The sequence below is a fragment of the Rhinolophus sinicus genome, chromosome 11 (genome assembly GCF_057876585.1).
Source record: "Rhinolophus sinicus isolate RSI-liver-muscle chromosome 11, RSI-T2T, whole genome shotgun sequence".
NCBI lineage: Eukaryota > Metazoa > Chordata > Mammalia > Chiroptera > Rhinolophidae > Rhinolophus > Rhinolophus sinicus.
In genome coordinates, this window is record NC_142511.1 from 14144642 (window position 1) to 14160796 (window position 16155).

The 16155-nt window shown below is 35.6% G+C and overlaps 1 protein-coding gene across 6 annotated transcripts in view; it reads left to right on the forward strand.

The window, feature by feature from the left end:
• The window catches only part of HMCN1 (hemicentin 1), a 489269-nt gene that overhangs the window by 255671 nt on the left and 217443 nt on the right, over positions 1-16155 (forward strand). For all 6 annotated transcript variants that reach the window (XM_074322402.2, XM_088801634.1, XM_088801635.1 and 3 more), the window contains 3 exons: positions 535-679; positions 4304-4425; positions 9285-9560. In XM_074322402.2, coding sequence (XP_074178503.2) covers positions 535-679; positions 4304-4425; positions 9285-9560 — 543 coding nt within the window. The remainder of the gene's footprint in view (positions 1-534; positions 680-4303; positions 4426-9284; positions 9561-16155) is intronic.

Sequence of the window (16155 nt, forward strand, 5' to 3'; positions counted from 1 at the left end):
ACTGTTTAATAGTTGTAGAATGGTGAGAATACAACCAACCTGAATGTTTCCTCATATACAGTATACAAAGTTAGTTGTCTGAACCCCTAAATTGAATACTTTAAAATCTACTGGATTCTTAAAACTCAATTTTTCCATTCTTTTTAGGAAAGCAGTCACCCCATGAATTCAATTCTAAGATGTGTGTTCTTTTCATACATTTACATTTTTGAAATCAAAATGTGTCCTACAATGGGTGATGTATTGTAACTGATTTGGTAGCTTTTTTTTTTCTATCTTGGCAGTATAAAAAATAATGTGACATCTATAAATCAGTGGGGTTTTAGTCAATGAATACCTTAGTAAGAGGTTGCTGGAGATCATGAAATGAATAAGCCGTGAACAAAGAAATATCATGAAAGTGATTTTTAGTGATTTAGATGAACTGAAACACAGAGGATTTCTGGATTAATTGAAGTCTGAAGCTTCTGAATTTCTTAACAGGAAGTACTGAATGTCATTGTGACCTTCTTGCCCATGTGCTTTTTTCCCTAGGTGCTCCCAAAGTTACAATGCCTAGGAAGACCCCAGGATACTACCTGCAGCCGGGCCGAATTCCCTGCTCTGTTGAGAGTCTTTTGCCCTTTACTTTGAGCTTTGTCAGAAATGGAATTACACTCGGAGTAGACCAGTATTTAAAGTGTGTAAATGTTCCTATTGGTAATAATCTGTAGCACTAAACACCTCAGTACAAATGATACTTATTTGTAAAAGATGCTTATTGCAGTGTACTTTTTCATTGGAAATTCTCATGGATTGGCTCCAAAACCTTGGAATATAGCCGTGAACAAAACAGACCCACGTCTGTGCCCTTCTGGACTTTATATTGTACAGAAAACAGATGATAAATATGATACGTTGATATAATAAGTGTTAGAATGCATTCACGAGTTGATTTAGGTTTTACAGAATCTGAATTTTATACACGCTGAGGGTCCCTTGTTAAGACAAAGAATACAAAATTATGAATACAAAGTTGGGTACCGAACCTTGGAAGAGTCTGCCAATAAGAGGCACTGAAACTTAAGCTTTATTGACTTCCAGATACACGCCTCTTGGGATCTGATTTAAAGTGTTATGATAAGCGAAGTCGATCTGTGTTATAGCAAAATGTCAAGCAGGTTAATTGGGATGAGTTGCGTGGGCAGGTGGGGTGCACGTGGTTCTGTGCTTGTTGCAATTTTAAAATTCAGGATAAAGGCATTTGTGCAAAGACCTGAACATGATGAGAGAGATGGTCATGCGGATATCCAGGGAAGAGTGTGCATACACCAGCAACAGCAAATGCACGAAGGCTGGAGTGAGCAGGGAATGTAGGGAGGAAAGATAATCAGGAAGCCAGTGTGGCTGGCGCCCAGCGAGCCAGGAGAAGAAAAGTAGGAGGTCAGCGGAAAGTGGTGTGTGCTGGGGCGGGGGGACGACAGGTGAGCAGAGGCCAGTGTGACTGCTGCATATAACAGGAGTGTGCTAGATGGCACCTTGTGAAGATGGGGAACTTTTTAAGACAAATCTAAATAATCGAATCCTAAAAATTAAGTAGACCCTGACAACTAGAGTATGATTTCTGGAAAATGTTTTTTTGTTTGTTTGTTTGTTTGTTTGTTTGTTTTTTAAAACTTACTGTGAAACAAACTGCATTTTGGGAAAAGCTCTAGGAATTATTTATAAAACTTTTATGCTGTTAATTCAATATTAACATAAATAACTTCCATAAGATAGTAAATATTTGACAGTCTTAGTTTATACAGTCTCTTTATGGGGAATCATCTAACATCAAAACTATGGCTGAAATGTTCATTATTACTTTAGAAATTTTTCCATTATTTAAAGATTGAACTGTATTATTTCCTGCTACTTTTTCTCTCACATTGTGTATCTTGACAATTTACTTAGCTGCATATTTAAGAACCATAAATTAAACATAACTGACCAGGATATCAAATGATGAAGCTACATAACTGACTGATGAAATCAAACAGTTCTGCTTTGTGTTTAAATAGTAGCATTTCTCACAGTCATGAGACTCTTTATAAACATTAACTCATTAATTCCATGCAGTTTCTGGGAGGTAAGCCACAAGAATTCTTTCTCTCATTTTTTCTGCTCTGTGACCGGAGATGTAACATGCCTTACTGACACATACTAAAGCTTTGGGATGTGAGAGGCTAAGGGCAGAATTAAGCAAGGATGATGATGGATTCTCTAATCTTGATTCACTCGCACATCTCTGCCCTGGATTTCCCAAGAACTTGAGACATATGACTGAACCTCTGTTATGTGAATCATTCTGGTCACTAGGGGGATGTAAGAAAATTCATTTGCATTAGCAGCAGAATACATTTTTATTGGAGTACTCTTTCCCCTATTCCAAAGGCCATCTCTTCAAAGTGTTTTGCAGCCATATTATCATAATGCAACTGAGAAAGCTACATGAAAGAGAATTCTTTTCACGCAACATTTCATAAATAAGAGAGGAACTAGGAAAACTGTGAAGAATATCTTCAAGCAATCTGTACACGGGTTATGTGCCTTTGAACAAATTACTCATCTTTCTTCCTGGATCTCAACTTTCTCTTTTTTAAAACGAGGGACTTGGGACTAGAAGAATTGTCGCTTTCTAATCTAAATGTCCACGTGTTGTCTTGACGAATCCTAATATATGTTCGTTTCTGAAGTAGGCACTGCAGAGGATGCAAAAGACATACTGTGTTTCCCCAAAAATAAGACCTAGCCAGACAGTCAGCTCTAATGTGTCTTTTGGAGCAAAAATTAATATAAGACCCGGTCTTATTTTACTATAAGACCGGGTATATTATAATATAATATAATATAATACAATATAATATAATATAATATAATACCAGGTCATATTAATTTTTTGCTCCAAAAGATACATTAGAGCTGATTGTCCGTCTAGGTCTTATTTTCAGGGAAACATGGTATGTATTTCGGAATCCTACCTTCCTGGGACTCACCAGTCCTTCTATAAAATGACGTCTATAAACTTGGGCTTAGCGTACTGCTGTTAAGCATTGAAGGTACAGCTTAGGTGATCAGTACAGAACAGAGTCGAGTCATGTTCCATTTTCTTCTGCATGTGTCCGCAGAGACCACTGGCACCTAATGCATGTGCAATTGAAAGGAAACAGCATCAACTGGAGGGACTCTTCTCAGTTACTAAAATACACAGAACAGTGATCTTGTTTAGTTTCTGACTTTTCTGGTGGCAGGAACTGTGCTTTAACTTTCTCTTACAAACCTTAGGTTAGTGCTAAATACACACTAAGCGCTCAGTTAGTCCTTTGCGGTTTGTTTGATGATGGGTGTGTTTTGTTTGGATGTCAAGGGACCTGGAATTATTACTGCAAGATATTGTATCTGATACAACTTTCTGACTTCGGTAGAAGATGTCTTGACTCTGTAATGGGCTTTTCAGCTCATCTATATCTTGAATGTTTAAAAGGTTATAAGTAGCTGTAGGTGATTGTAAGAAAAAATTATGGAAGTATTTATGAGATTTCAATCATATTTTAAAACAATATAATGCCTGTTGTATAGATTATTGGAATCTTTTAAATAAGGATTCAGTATCTATTACTAAGATATTTCCACAAAACGAGAAATAATTTGAACACTATTAGAGAATAAAGTATATTTTTATTAAATGGATGAATATACAATATAGTAAAGGGATTTTTTTTTAACCTAAATGACAAGTTTGACTGTAAAACATAATTTTTAAAAATTTCTCATTGTATGCGTAGATTGTACCAGATATGGCATGTAGACTTATGTGAAGCTTTTCTATAAGAAAAGTTAAAGACAATTTATTTTTTGGACTAAAAAAACCCATTTTCTACCTTGAAGCTGGTTGAATTGCTTCATCTAAGAACCCCCCTGAACACGACCCAAAACTGGAAGTGACTGAGGAAGGAAAGAGGATTTAAGGAGTGTTTCTCTAACAGCTCTTTATTTTATATTTTGACATAGCCAGAAAATACTTCCCTAATGAAATTTATAATCTCTATAACTTATTGTCTTTGCTATCTCTTTGCTCAGAGCAGAGAAGCTTAACTTTCTTATTAACATATAAAGTTTGTGCAATTTTAAGCTATAAAGAACTCTGCAGCTTAATCTATTTTTTTTTATTTTACATTGTTCTTTTTGATGACTGCTTCAAAACAAATAGCAGAATCACTGCTTTCAACAGGGTCAGGGTCTTGTTTATGTAGTGACTAAATGTGTTCCTATTTTCTTACCCCAGAGAATCTGCTCATGTGAACTGGGATATTGAAAAGGTCAGTCTGTCTGACGAAGGCTTCTATGAATGTGTTGCTATCAGCAGTGCAGGCACTGGACGTGCGCAGACATTTTTTGATGTGTCAGGTAATTATCACTCATTGCTTTGCAGTTACCAGAGTATTAATGCAGCTATGGAAATGGAAAATTTACTTATCCTGACCTGGCCACATATGAGCTGTGTCACCTTGGGCCAGAAACTTAGGGACTCAGTGCCTCAGATTCCCTGACTATAAAATGCAGATAATAGTCGTAACGGTATCTCCTGGAGAACCTGTGAGGATTCAATGAGATTGTATATGGGAAGCACGCAGAAGAGAGCTTGGCACATAGAAACACTTAATAGACATTAGCTATTGTTATTAGATTGCTCTTGTTGTTGTTATGATGGTGATTATTATTGTTGTTGTTATTATTGGGTCTTAACACTTTTTGAAATGACCATATCGCATTTTCCTTTGAGAAAGTAAAATGAAGAACAGGAGGGGATCCATCCTGATAAGAGCAAGGTTAAACTTTCCTTTTCCCTCTCCCGTATTCATAATGAGCAGAGAGCTTTTCTGAATGAATTCTGACATCTCAACTGAAGACAACAATGAAAGTGACCATGTTCAAGGAACACAGGACCTCAGTGGCTACAATATTGGTATTAAGAAGGACAGCAGACATGCTCATTATTTTACATGTAGATAATATGTTTCCTATGAATAAATGGGAGGCAGGACTCGCCTTCTTTTATAAGGTAGAACATCTTCTAGTGAAAAAAATCGTTTTTCCACGAATCTCCAAGAATTCTCAGGAAACAAGCAAAAAAATACCCTATGTAATCAATGATCCAAGTTTAAGTCACTTACTCAGCATATATTTAGAATTTACTGGAAACTGTTTTGACTGAATTATTTTCTACCTGCCTCACAGACTTGTGTTGCTGTGTCTTTAGTAGTCGTCTTATTCTGTCCTAAATGTGGCTGCTGAGTTTATAACAATGTCTACACGTGCCTTTAGCTCATTTTCTTGAGACAACTGAAGACAAAAGAAGCTTGATAATTGAGGACTGTTTAGAAGCCTAGGATTTTTGTTCATTATCAATACGTTCAAGCTGAACTTTAAAACGGAGGCATGCAAGCTTGTTCTTCTTGCAGTAAATTATTTGTAGTCTCTTATTCTTAAAAAAATAAAGTTTTTCCTCTGGAACAATTTAGCGAGTTGACATGCATCCTAAAATATTTATTTTTTTTCATCTCCAGTAATTATGAAAAGCATTGGAATTGTGTCAACATTCCTCAGCTTCTGAGAAAACAAACATTTGAGTATTTGAGTTGGTTTCCCAGCAATATTAATTAAGGAAAGGACAACAGGAACAGAGGTTTGAGTGAGTTGATTCAGACATCATATATAAATAACTGGGAAGCGCCAGGAAGAACTTGTGAACTGACCGTTAAGAATCTGGCTGGCTGGTGTCAGCAACTTCTCTGTGTGTTCTGCACATGCCCCTCCAGGACAAACCTGTGTCAGTCAACCAGTGGTATCACTAGAAAATTGTACTGTGCCTACTCCAATTCTCCGGAATCTTGTCCCACTCAGTCAATTATGAAAGAAGGAGGCAGAAGTATTTGTAGTAACGACACTGATGGTAACAGCAGAAGGATCAAGCAAGCAACGAACCGCCCCTTTGGATTGAAAGAGGGGACATTTCTTTCTGGGCTACCTTTGGCTTAACTTTCGAGCCTCACACCCCAGCCCCCCTACTCAATCTTTGGCTAGGCTGAGGTCCCAGTTCAGCCACCCCTCTTTAACTACTTACCACACACGGGAATCAAGGGCAAATTCACAGGATGGTTAGCTCTTATATTTCAGACAGGAGGGTTAGGAAACAAGACATATTTGTATAATTGTGGACATTATTTTATAGTCAAAGTTCACCCAAGAGCAGTTTGAAGAAAAGCTAAAAGTTCTGCCAATTATGTTACCTTAATTTTTTGTCAGCATTTTCTTCTACGTGACGTGTTGAAGCATTTTTGGTTCATTGGAAACCTTGGTTATTGTTCGTTTCAAATGCAAAATATGTATAAAAACATCCTACGTCTCTAATCGCATATGCGAGTATACACATAGAAACTAATGAATAAAACTGTGGAAAATGGGAAACTTCTTTTCAAATGATATTTGGTAGTTTATATAGTTTAGTATGATTACAAAAGTATATTAATTTTCTTTACTGAATTTCTTTATTAACACAATCCCTTTTCCCCAACACACACACACACACACACACACACACACACACACACACACACAGAGAGTACTAAAATTCTCAGTTTAAGTAAAATACTGAATAGAGAAAACTTGTCAAGAGCATGTCAATGACAGGCGATCTTAAAATTATAGGACGTTATTTTAGAACAAGATAAGATTTGAAAATAATATGACACCATCTCATCATGAGCCTGAAGCCCAGAACAGGCAAGTGACCCATTTATAATGGGTAGGTAGTGAGAAGTAGTTTCCTGGCTTCCTGACTGTCAGTCTAGTGACCTTCACCTAATGTGACAAGGCCTAGGCTTGTCATTCTTTTCTCTCAGGGTTGAAGTTCTGTCTCTGGTCCACTAATCCCACCTCAGTCATTTATTTTTTTTTCACTAAGGAATGACTGCCCTTCTTACTCTCAGGACCAGGCTATTTCTAGTCATTTGTTATCTTGGCTTCTTTTGTAAACTGCTGGAATTCTCCTTCATCATCTCCCCCATCATCACCAAATTTATTTATGCATTCATAAATATTTCAGTGTGCACATTTATTTTCTCCAGATATGTATGCAATGGGGATATTGTATGTCGTATTTCAAATCTCGTCTATCCCTGTATGGTCTTAGAAAGTTGACATTTTACATATTTGAATTTATATTTGAAGGGGAAGTAGACTCTGAGGCAGATTTTGCATGCAATAGGGTTATGGGAGAGTTTTCTAGGGAGAAGTACCTGTAAGGGTGTGAGGGAGGTAGCAGACGATAGATTGTGACATAGTCACAACAGGAGCCTCAGCTGACCCCCCAGGGAGCTGGGATAACCCTGAGTTGAAGCAAGAGACTCTGGTTCCCTTATTACGTGGTCACTGGAAGTGGGCGCCACTCAGGACCTAACCCTGAGTATGTTAGCTCCTTTGGCTATAAGCTGTCAGTAGCCAACAAGCAAAGCAACTGGAGAAATGAGTGTCTTAGTTCTTAAGGGGGATCTAACTATGCACCCAACATCTCCTACAGGCCCATCACGTGGATCTTACATTCTCCAAAAATCTCATAAAATCCCTAGTCTCATTAAAGAAGTTTGTTTAAAAAGAACAAAAAAGAAAATTACACAAAGCGTCTTGTGATCTTCAGATGAATTTTGATAGAGGGTGAACACATGCACACAAATAATCACTTCCAGGTCTTTGTTGGCCTATACCATCTTGTTAGAATCATAGAACCTTAATACTAGAGGTGGTCTGTAAGGTTACTGAATTCAATCATCTCGTTTTCCAGAGAGGGAAACAAACACTGAGTAAATTCGCTCCTCTAAGGCCACATAACAACTTAGGCAGCCTGTGATTGCCAGATATAGCAAATAAAAACACAGGATGCCCAGTTAAATTTGAATTTCATATAAGTATGTCCCCTATATTTCACGAGACGTAGTTGTACTAAAATATTATTTGACGTTTATCTGAAGTGCAGATTTAACAAAGCATCCTGGATTTTGTCTGTCAAACCCAGGCAGACTCCAGTCAGAGCTTCCTAATATTGCCATGTACTCTTTCCACTTGATTTACCAGCAATTTTCATAAAAGATTTAAAAAATATGACAGAATGATAAAAAAAAATCTTTCTTTTTTTATAATTTAAAATAGCATGTACTCATCTAAAAATTTTGGGGAAAGATAAATAAAGGAAAATCTGGAATATATACACATTTCTTTCACTCAGAGATAACCGCTATGGTTTTGGCATATTGTTTCCAGGTTTTAGTCGAGGCTTATGATATTCATCTGCATTTATACAGCATTTTAAATAAAGAAGGATAATTTGAATATGTGATATTATTTCATAGTTAAACTAAAACAGACATACGGGTTTCCTGCTGGCCTAGCTTACCACAGCTTTTATTGCTGTATTACTCGCTAATGGCTTGCTACAGCAGATCATTTTAAAGCTTTTGGGCAGAGTGAACTTTAGAGGGGTATTTAGATTTATTCTCTAACTTAACTAGAGCAGTAAGTGGTCCTCTCTGGAAATCTTGGTTCCATATTTAATTAGCAAGTGGCTTTTGACCACATCTGAAAGGAGCATGCGTTAGTCACTGCCTTTTGTGTACATGGTTCTATGTGTACAATTTTATGAAAGGTCCATCCCTACTGTTAACTTGACCTTAAATCAAAATGTCCCCTATCCCTTCTGGGGGAACATTCTTCTTACTCTACTGTTGTATATTGTGCGTCTTAATGAGATTGTGGCCCCCACTTCCCCCGATGAAGCTGATATGTCAAATCTTTGTCGTATCTACCATACTTTCTGTGCTATTTTTAAAAAAAACACTAAATAAATATTTTTAAATTTTAAAAAAATCATAAGTTCTCCTTTCTTCAAAGTTCAGATTGAGATGTGATTTATTCTACAATCCTAAATCAGTCTAGTCATATCCTTTTGCCATGCTTCTTTGATTCTCCCATCTATAATGTATAGATTTAGACATGAATATACTTTGGTATGTAAATATACACTACTTTTAAAGCATCTTTCAACTAGATGATAACTTACTTGTGGTATAGACGTGTGTTAATACGTTACTTCTTTTATGCTGCATCTTTTCTACTAGCTATTCGGCGCATACTCATTAAATTTTAAACCACATTTATACGTGAGCAAATGTTGTTTTGGGGTCTCTTGATTTGAATCTTTTCATTTCACACAGAGCCCCCTCCAATCATCCAAGTGCCTAATAATGTTACAGTCACTCCTGGAGAAAGAGCGGTTTTGACATGTCTCGTCATCAGTGCAGTGGATTACAATGTAACCTGGCAGAGGAATGACAGGGATGTCAGACTGGCTGACCCAGCAAGAATGCAGATCTTGGCTAACCTCTCCTTGGAGCTCAGGACTGTGAAATTCACTGATGCTGGAGAGTATCATTGTCTGGTTTCCAATGAAGGTGGCTCATCAGCTGCTTCGGTTTTCCTCACGGTGCAAGGTACTGTGCTTACAGTAACTTCTGAGTGACGGTGTCTTTGTCCTTCCCTCCTTAATCTCTGTTCTCTTAAGTTGGCTATCTGAGAGCGACAGTTATCTACCCACATAATTAAAGGTTGAATGATAGAATGCGTGTGGACCTTGAGTAGTCTAAAGCTGACAAAACTGGAAACAAAAACATCATTAATAAATACGTGACTTTAAAGCTAACACAACTAATCCTAGTAGTTGAAGACTTTTGTTTTAAGAGACTATAAATAGAAATTTCAATTTCATGATTTAATAGTTTTAAGTTCTGCAATCGATCATGCGGCTTTCTTAGAAAATCTAATTGTTTTAAAAATTTGTTCAAAAATTCTTTCCCAATTTGAGTATTATATTATTGTCATATCTAACTAATTTACTTGTATTGTTTTAATTGCGGTTTAAGATGTTTCTCATCTTGGTGAAATTTTATTGAAACTTTAGCAGAGTTCTTTTTGCCTTATTTATCTTACACACACACACACACACACACACACACACACACACACACACACACACACTCTGAGTGCTTATTGAAAACAAACTAATGTTAAGCCAAACTTGAATTATGTCTACATACACTAAATGTTCATATCGCTGAAAACAAGTGTATTAACAGTGGTTTAATGGCTACCGAATATGTATATTATTCAGTAACATCAAATTAAGATCAGAAACTCTTTCAATGTATCTCTTTCAGTAGAATCATATTTGGCTTCTAAATGTCTATAGACCAGCTGGGAATCTTAATGTAATGAGCAAATTAGTGTTGGCAGTTTTTCACTTTTAAGCTGAAAGTTTCGGTTGCTGTCTCAGCAGAATATTTCTTTTCAAATCCTTGATGTGGGAAACTGATTACATCAGAATTGGGTCTGGGTATTTGGTTATGGTATTAGAAACAACTTTATATCATGCCTGAAGTGACACTCTCAGATGATTTTTTAACAAGGTTATCTAAGAGACTGACCATTCATTTCAAGGCTAGCTCTTAGAATGTTATTAATGACAGGAAAATGAAACTACCTTGAGAATTAATAAAATGGCTGACATCTGATTCTAGTTTTCTCTCTGGTAGTTGAGATATGTTCTGCAATCTGAATGTGTGTCTTTTGTTAGTTGATCTGGTGAAACCTCGAGGGAAACATTGCTTTTGTAAATGGTTTGCTACATTTCCACATGGTAAACTGCCTACATAATTTGAGTCAATCCAAGTAGTAACTTGAGTTACTAGAATTTTGAAACTATTTTTACCAAACTGTAGTTTCAGATAGAATAAATGCTAATGGGCTTTGGAAATTTGACCTTGGTTCTTTATCCTTTCTAAGTCCCTTAGAATAGGATTGTAAAATAAAATCAGAACCTTCCTTATTTACCCAGGTTAACATTTTAGTCCGTTAGTATTCTGTTTAGTGAATTAGAGCAGTGATTCTCAAACTTTCATGGATAAAGAATTATCCAAGGAACTTATTTTTTAAAAAGCGGATTTCTAACTCTATGTCCAGAGATTTTAATTCCATAGGCCTGGGAATCTGCATTTGCAACAGACCTCTCAGGAGGTTTCATGGACATGCTGTTTTCTGAAAACAGCATTTGAACTTGCAGAATGAACCTTATGATCTAGAAGTGTATATCTTTAAAGGAAGCCATTGACTCTCTTCTTTTTGGTAAAATAGAGTCATTATTATCCAACAATTTAAATAAGTCTTGAGGTAACATTATATAACACTAATATAAAAAACATAAACATAAAAACACATAACGTGACATGATTACTGTCTAGTCTGTATAATCTCCAGTGTTGTAAAACTGTTTAGAGGCATTATTTTATGGCCTATGTAGTTGCCTTGAGTTTAAGAGACCAATTTGGTTAAAAAAAAAAAGAAAAGGATAATTTGAAAATCTAACAGAAATGTATTCTAGGGTTGATGACTCTATTTAATAAAGTATCAGAGACTCTAGCTAATTGTAGCCATCTGAATGTATTATTTTATGGTTGAATGCACTATTGAAATACTATGGGTGTCTGATGAAATAAACCGCTCTATCAAAGTTATAATGCAGAGAATGGAACTTCAGTCTAAGATTTACAGGCATATAGCATTTATAGATCTATATCAAAGACAACGGAAAGTAAAGAAACAGTGAAAGATGTAATTGGAAATAATTGTCCTCAGGAGGAAAAACAAAAAATGTCCTTGGTGAGCAAATCATCAAGGTCAATGAAGGGAGAAATTCATACAGACATATCCTGTCTGAAATTTCAAGTTCCTGGTATGAAGACGAAAACTCTGTAAGCATAATTAAACCAATATGTTATAAAAAGTAGGATAAAATCAGACTAGTGTCAGACTGCTCAGATACATTAAGGCTAGAAGATAATTGCAGTGGGGATTTGTCATATTTTGGTCTTAGAGGCTGAATATTGCCCCTAATTTAGGGAGGAATTTTGTATTATCTTAGTGGGAAGAAGAAAACAAGTGAGATTAGAGAATTCCCTTTCCCCAACCCTTTGTAGGTCACGTGATGTAGTCAGCCAATCAAATGCTCCCAGTGGGATTTTGACTCTTGCTGAGACCATGGATACTAAAAAGATTTCAGTTTTGGCAGTATCTTGGAATTTTGAGTACAGTAGCAATAGAAACAAATGTCCCAGTAACCCTTTTCCATCATTCTAATACACTATTTTTTTAGCCTGATACTGGCAGTGTTTTCAGCTGCCCAGCCTCCTTTGGTTTCTACCTGATATGCAGTCTCCTTTTGATTCTGTAGATCAAAAACCATGCTTCCAATGAATTCCTTTTCTGCTTAAGTTAGCGAGCGCTGGTTTCTATTGTTTGCAATCGAAAACCTTAACTGGCACAGTAATGAAAAAGACACATGTAGGTTTGAAGGAAAATATCGGCGTCCAAGAATTTAAGATCCAGTTAAATTATCTTTCCTATGAAAAGCCATCAAAAGAATATTCCCAAATTTTCAAGGATATAGGAAAAATACCAAACACATATTCTTCTTCGAATGGTTTATTGGAAATACCAGTTAATTGCCTTGAAAGAGAGAGGGAGGGAGGGAGGGAGGGAGGGAGGGAGGGAGGGATGGAGGGAAAGAGGGGGGGGAGAAAAAAAGAAAAGAAGGTCAAATATATGGCGATGGAAGGAGAACTGACTCTGGGTCGTGAACATACAATACAATACAATATATAAAATTATACACTTGTAGCTTATATAATTTTACTAACCAATGTCACCCCAATAAATTTAATTAAAAAAGAAAAGACATGAAAATTGGGGAGAATGTGGTGTAAAGAACTGGTGAATTTCCCTCAGTGACTATTAGGTTCAGTTATCGGAGAAGTCTTGAGAAGAAATACTGATCTCAGAAACTATGGCTGTTTCAGTCAGTCACTAATGAGCATACGAGAATGTGAATGGGTTGATATGCTTATTTCTTTATGAGATTTCTCACTATGGAAATAATGGTGTAATTATATATAGGAAATTCCTCAGGAAAGGGATTCCCTCAAGCTGTGTTTACCACAAGACTCAAAGTCCAGCTATGCAAACAAATAGAAGTCACCACAGCTACGTTAGGAGAAAAAATTGGGTTAATATATACAAAAATCTGAATATGATTGGGAGCAATGGAACTGTGACTTTTTTACTTACGCTTTTCTGTTATTGAAAAAAGTACTGCATAGGAACGGATATTTTTAAACTTTTCCTAAACAGTACTTAAAAATTTCTGAAAATTAATTTATTCGGGGATTGAATTATGTATAGGTAATATGTTTTTATTTCTTTGTTTGCAAAATACTCTATAAATTTGCTTTATCACTTTTATATTGAAAATAATAAAAATACAATTAAGAAAGTAAATAAGAGACACCGCAAAATAAGGAATAACGAACTAATAAAACAAATTAAGACGTCATGCCTCTTAAAAAGAAAAATAGTAAGACTGAAAATAAAAATAATTTTTAGATCAAACGTCTAATCTGAGTTACATAAATAGAAGTATAGAGTATGAAGTAAGGATCTAGTGGTATGTACCCCTAAATTAAAAAGTTTAGCTCTGAAAAGTTTGTCTTGGCAAGCTAATAATTTCCTGAGATTTATTTGTTGGCAACCCAAGTTCAGTTAGGTATAAAGTGATGGAATGCAATTCCATCACTGCATGCTAAGCAGAAGTTCTTTCCAGGTACAGATAACTGAGAAATGGTATCCTCATGCTAGAAAATTATTACTTTTTAAAATAATTTAAAACTTATTTAAATATATTATGTTCTCATTAAGAGAAACTACTGCTTGATATCAACATAAAATAACATCATACATAGTGTGTCCCTAGTGGCATCTCATATTAACTTTAGCTTTCACATATTGCATGCTTCAATTTCAGTTTTCTTTTTCATGTTCAAATTGCAATTCACTCATTAAAGAAAACAAACACCCATGACTAAGTTTGTTCCCTCACACTATAAACTATGGCTATTAAACTGTTTCGCCTTTGAAGATGGGCTGTTCTTAACTTGTTTTTGCAGGATATCAATTTATTTCTGGATGCTGATGAGCTAGCTAAGTTGCTGTTTTCATATGTAGAAAAAAATAGACAGTCTTTGGCCCTTCCATCATGGCCCTTGCTCAAACATGGCCACTATTCCTAATGGTTATGGTAGCATGAGTCACATACTATGCAGGTAAAACTTACAAAGTTTACTCTTGAGAGAAACTGCTGATATGAAATTTCTTTTCCTGCAATTGCTTGTCATCTAGAAACTTCTTTCCGAGTATGAAATTCATTTTAAAATGGCAAATACATGGAATTTACCTGAAGACTCTTAGAGTTGAGATGATGACCTCACTTGGCCTTCAGACAGGATTACTTGTGCTTGTTCCACCCACTTTGGAAGTTTATCTTATAGCTATAAAATTTTAAGAGTTATTCTGTATATTTTTAAATCCCTTTGGTACTTAAGTGTCCACCACATGGAGTTCATTGTAAATTAAAGTCTATAAAGCAATTAGGCTTAAGGTGTCAGGTTAGGACTTTTGACAGCACACAAATTCATATGTGAAAGCTCAGGAGTATGGAATTTTATAGAACTATATTATAGAGTAAGCTGTTTTAAATCCTTTCCAAACCAAAGTGATGTTGATCAAAAGAATAAATGAAGAATTTCAATTGATAATTAAATTATGTATTCTTATACTGAACAGCCCATATGAGAGCCATGAAAATCCTTGAAGTACCTCCCTCAGTTTCCCCTTTGCACTATTTTCATAAGAATAAATTTTGATTTGTAGAAGTCCAAATCCATGGACTAATGAATTTTTTTTTTAGCTCATTTTCTTTTCCAGACATTTTAATATGTTGAAGTCTTGATAGTTAATCTTTCTTATTTTTGAACGTTGATCTGAGAAACATGGATGTCTGCTTTGAATACTAGTGCCGTCGTGGTGGATTTCATTGGGATGGGGTGAAATCACATGCTTAAAATGAAAACCCCCAAATCACTACTTGCTGTCAAAAGTTCAGTTTATTTACAGCCTGGGTTGTTTTGATGTCCCAGTATAAATCAGTACAAATGAGTAAGATCTTCTGTTAAAATACTGGCTTTTGTTGCTTTCTGTACTAAAGATCTAATGAGTGAGTTGGAGCCCTTTAGATTTGAAGGAAAATATTCTAGTGAAGTTTTGCATCAAGTTTTCACCAAAATTATATCCGAAGAATATGCAGTTGGACTGTAGAGATATTTGCATTCCTAATTTGTTCTATGGTGACTATAAACTTTATGAAGAGAAAAGTTTAATATATACTTACTTTATCTGATGAATGTCTTCTACTGACTCCGTGGTTAGGGTCAAGCTTCTTTTATAATACAGTCCACTTCCTTACAAGACAATGTATAAATGAATGTCAATACATTTTCTTTTCTTTTGTCTTTCCTCCAAGACATCCATGTGCTCGTAGATGAGAGAACACTTTAATTATAGATGGAAAGAATCATATTTCTCTAACGCTTAGGAGAGAGAAATATTGTTAAAGTGTCTAAATAGAAGTTACAAGGAATTAGCGTTATTTACATTTAAAAGGAAAAGGAAGGGATATGATATATACATATAAATACTTCAAGTAAGTAAGGCGTTGTTATATAAAAAGCTGTACACCAAGGGCATTTTTATTTCCGGCAAAAATGGACTGTGAGAAAATGCATATTAAGTCTGATTGATTTCAATGAGGTTGAAAGAAAGATGTCCAGATAATTGGAAAGCTTAAATGCTCAGATCTGATAGTGGAGGAAAGGTAATCATGTTTTCAAAATGCAGGGGCTGCTGGGAAGAGATACAGCAGACGACGAATCAGCAAACACTTCAACCTACTAAATTATTCAAATAAAGCTACAAGCATTTAAACATTTTTGAGAGTTCATGACATGTATTATGTCATCTAACTAACCCTTACAAAGTGTATTATTTGTAACTATTTTGTCCATAACAAACTGGAGTGTCTGGAGTTAGCGGCTTGCCCTAGGGTGCAAAGCCAGCAAGAGACAGATGCCAGATCTGAACTAGGTC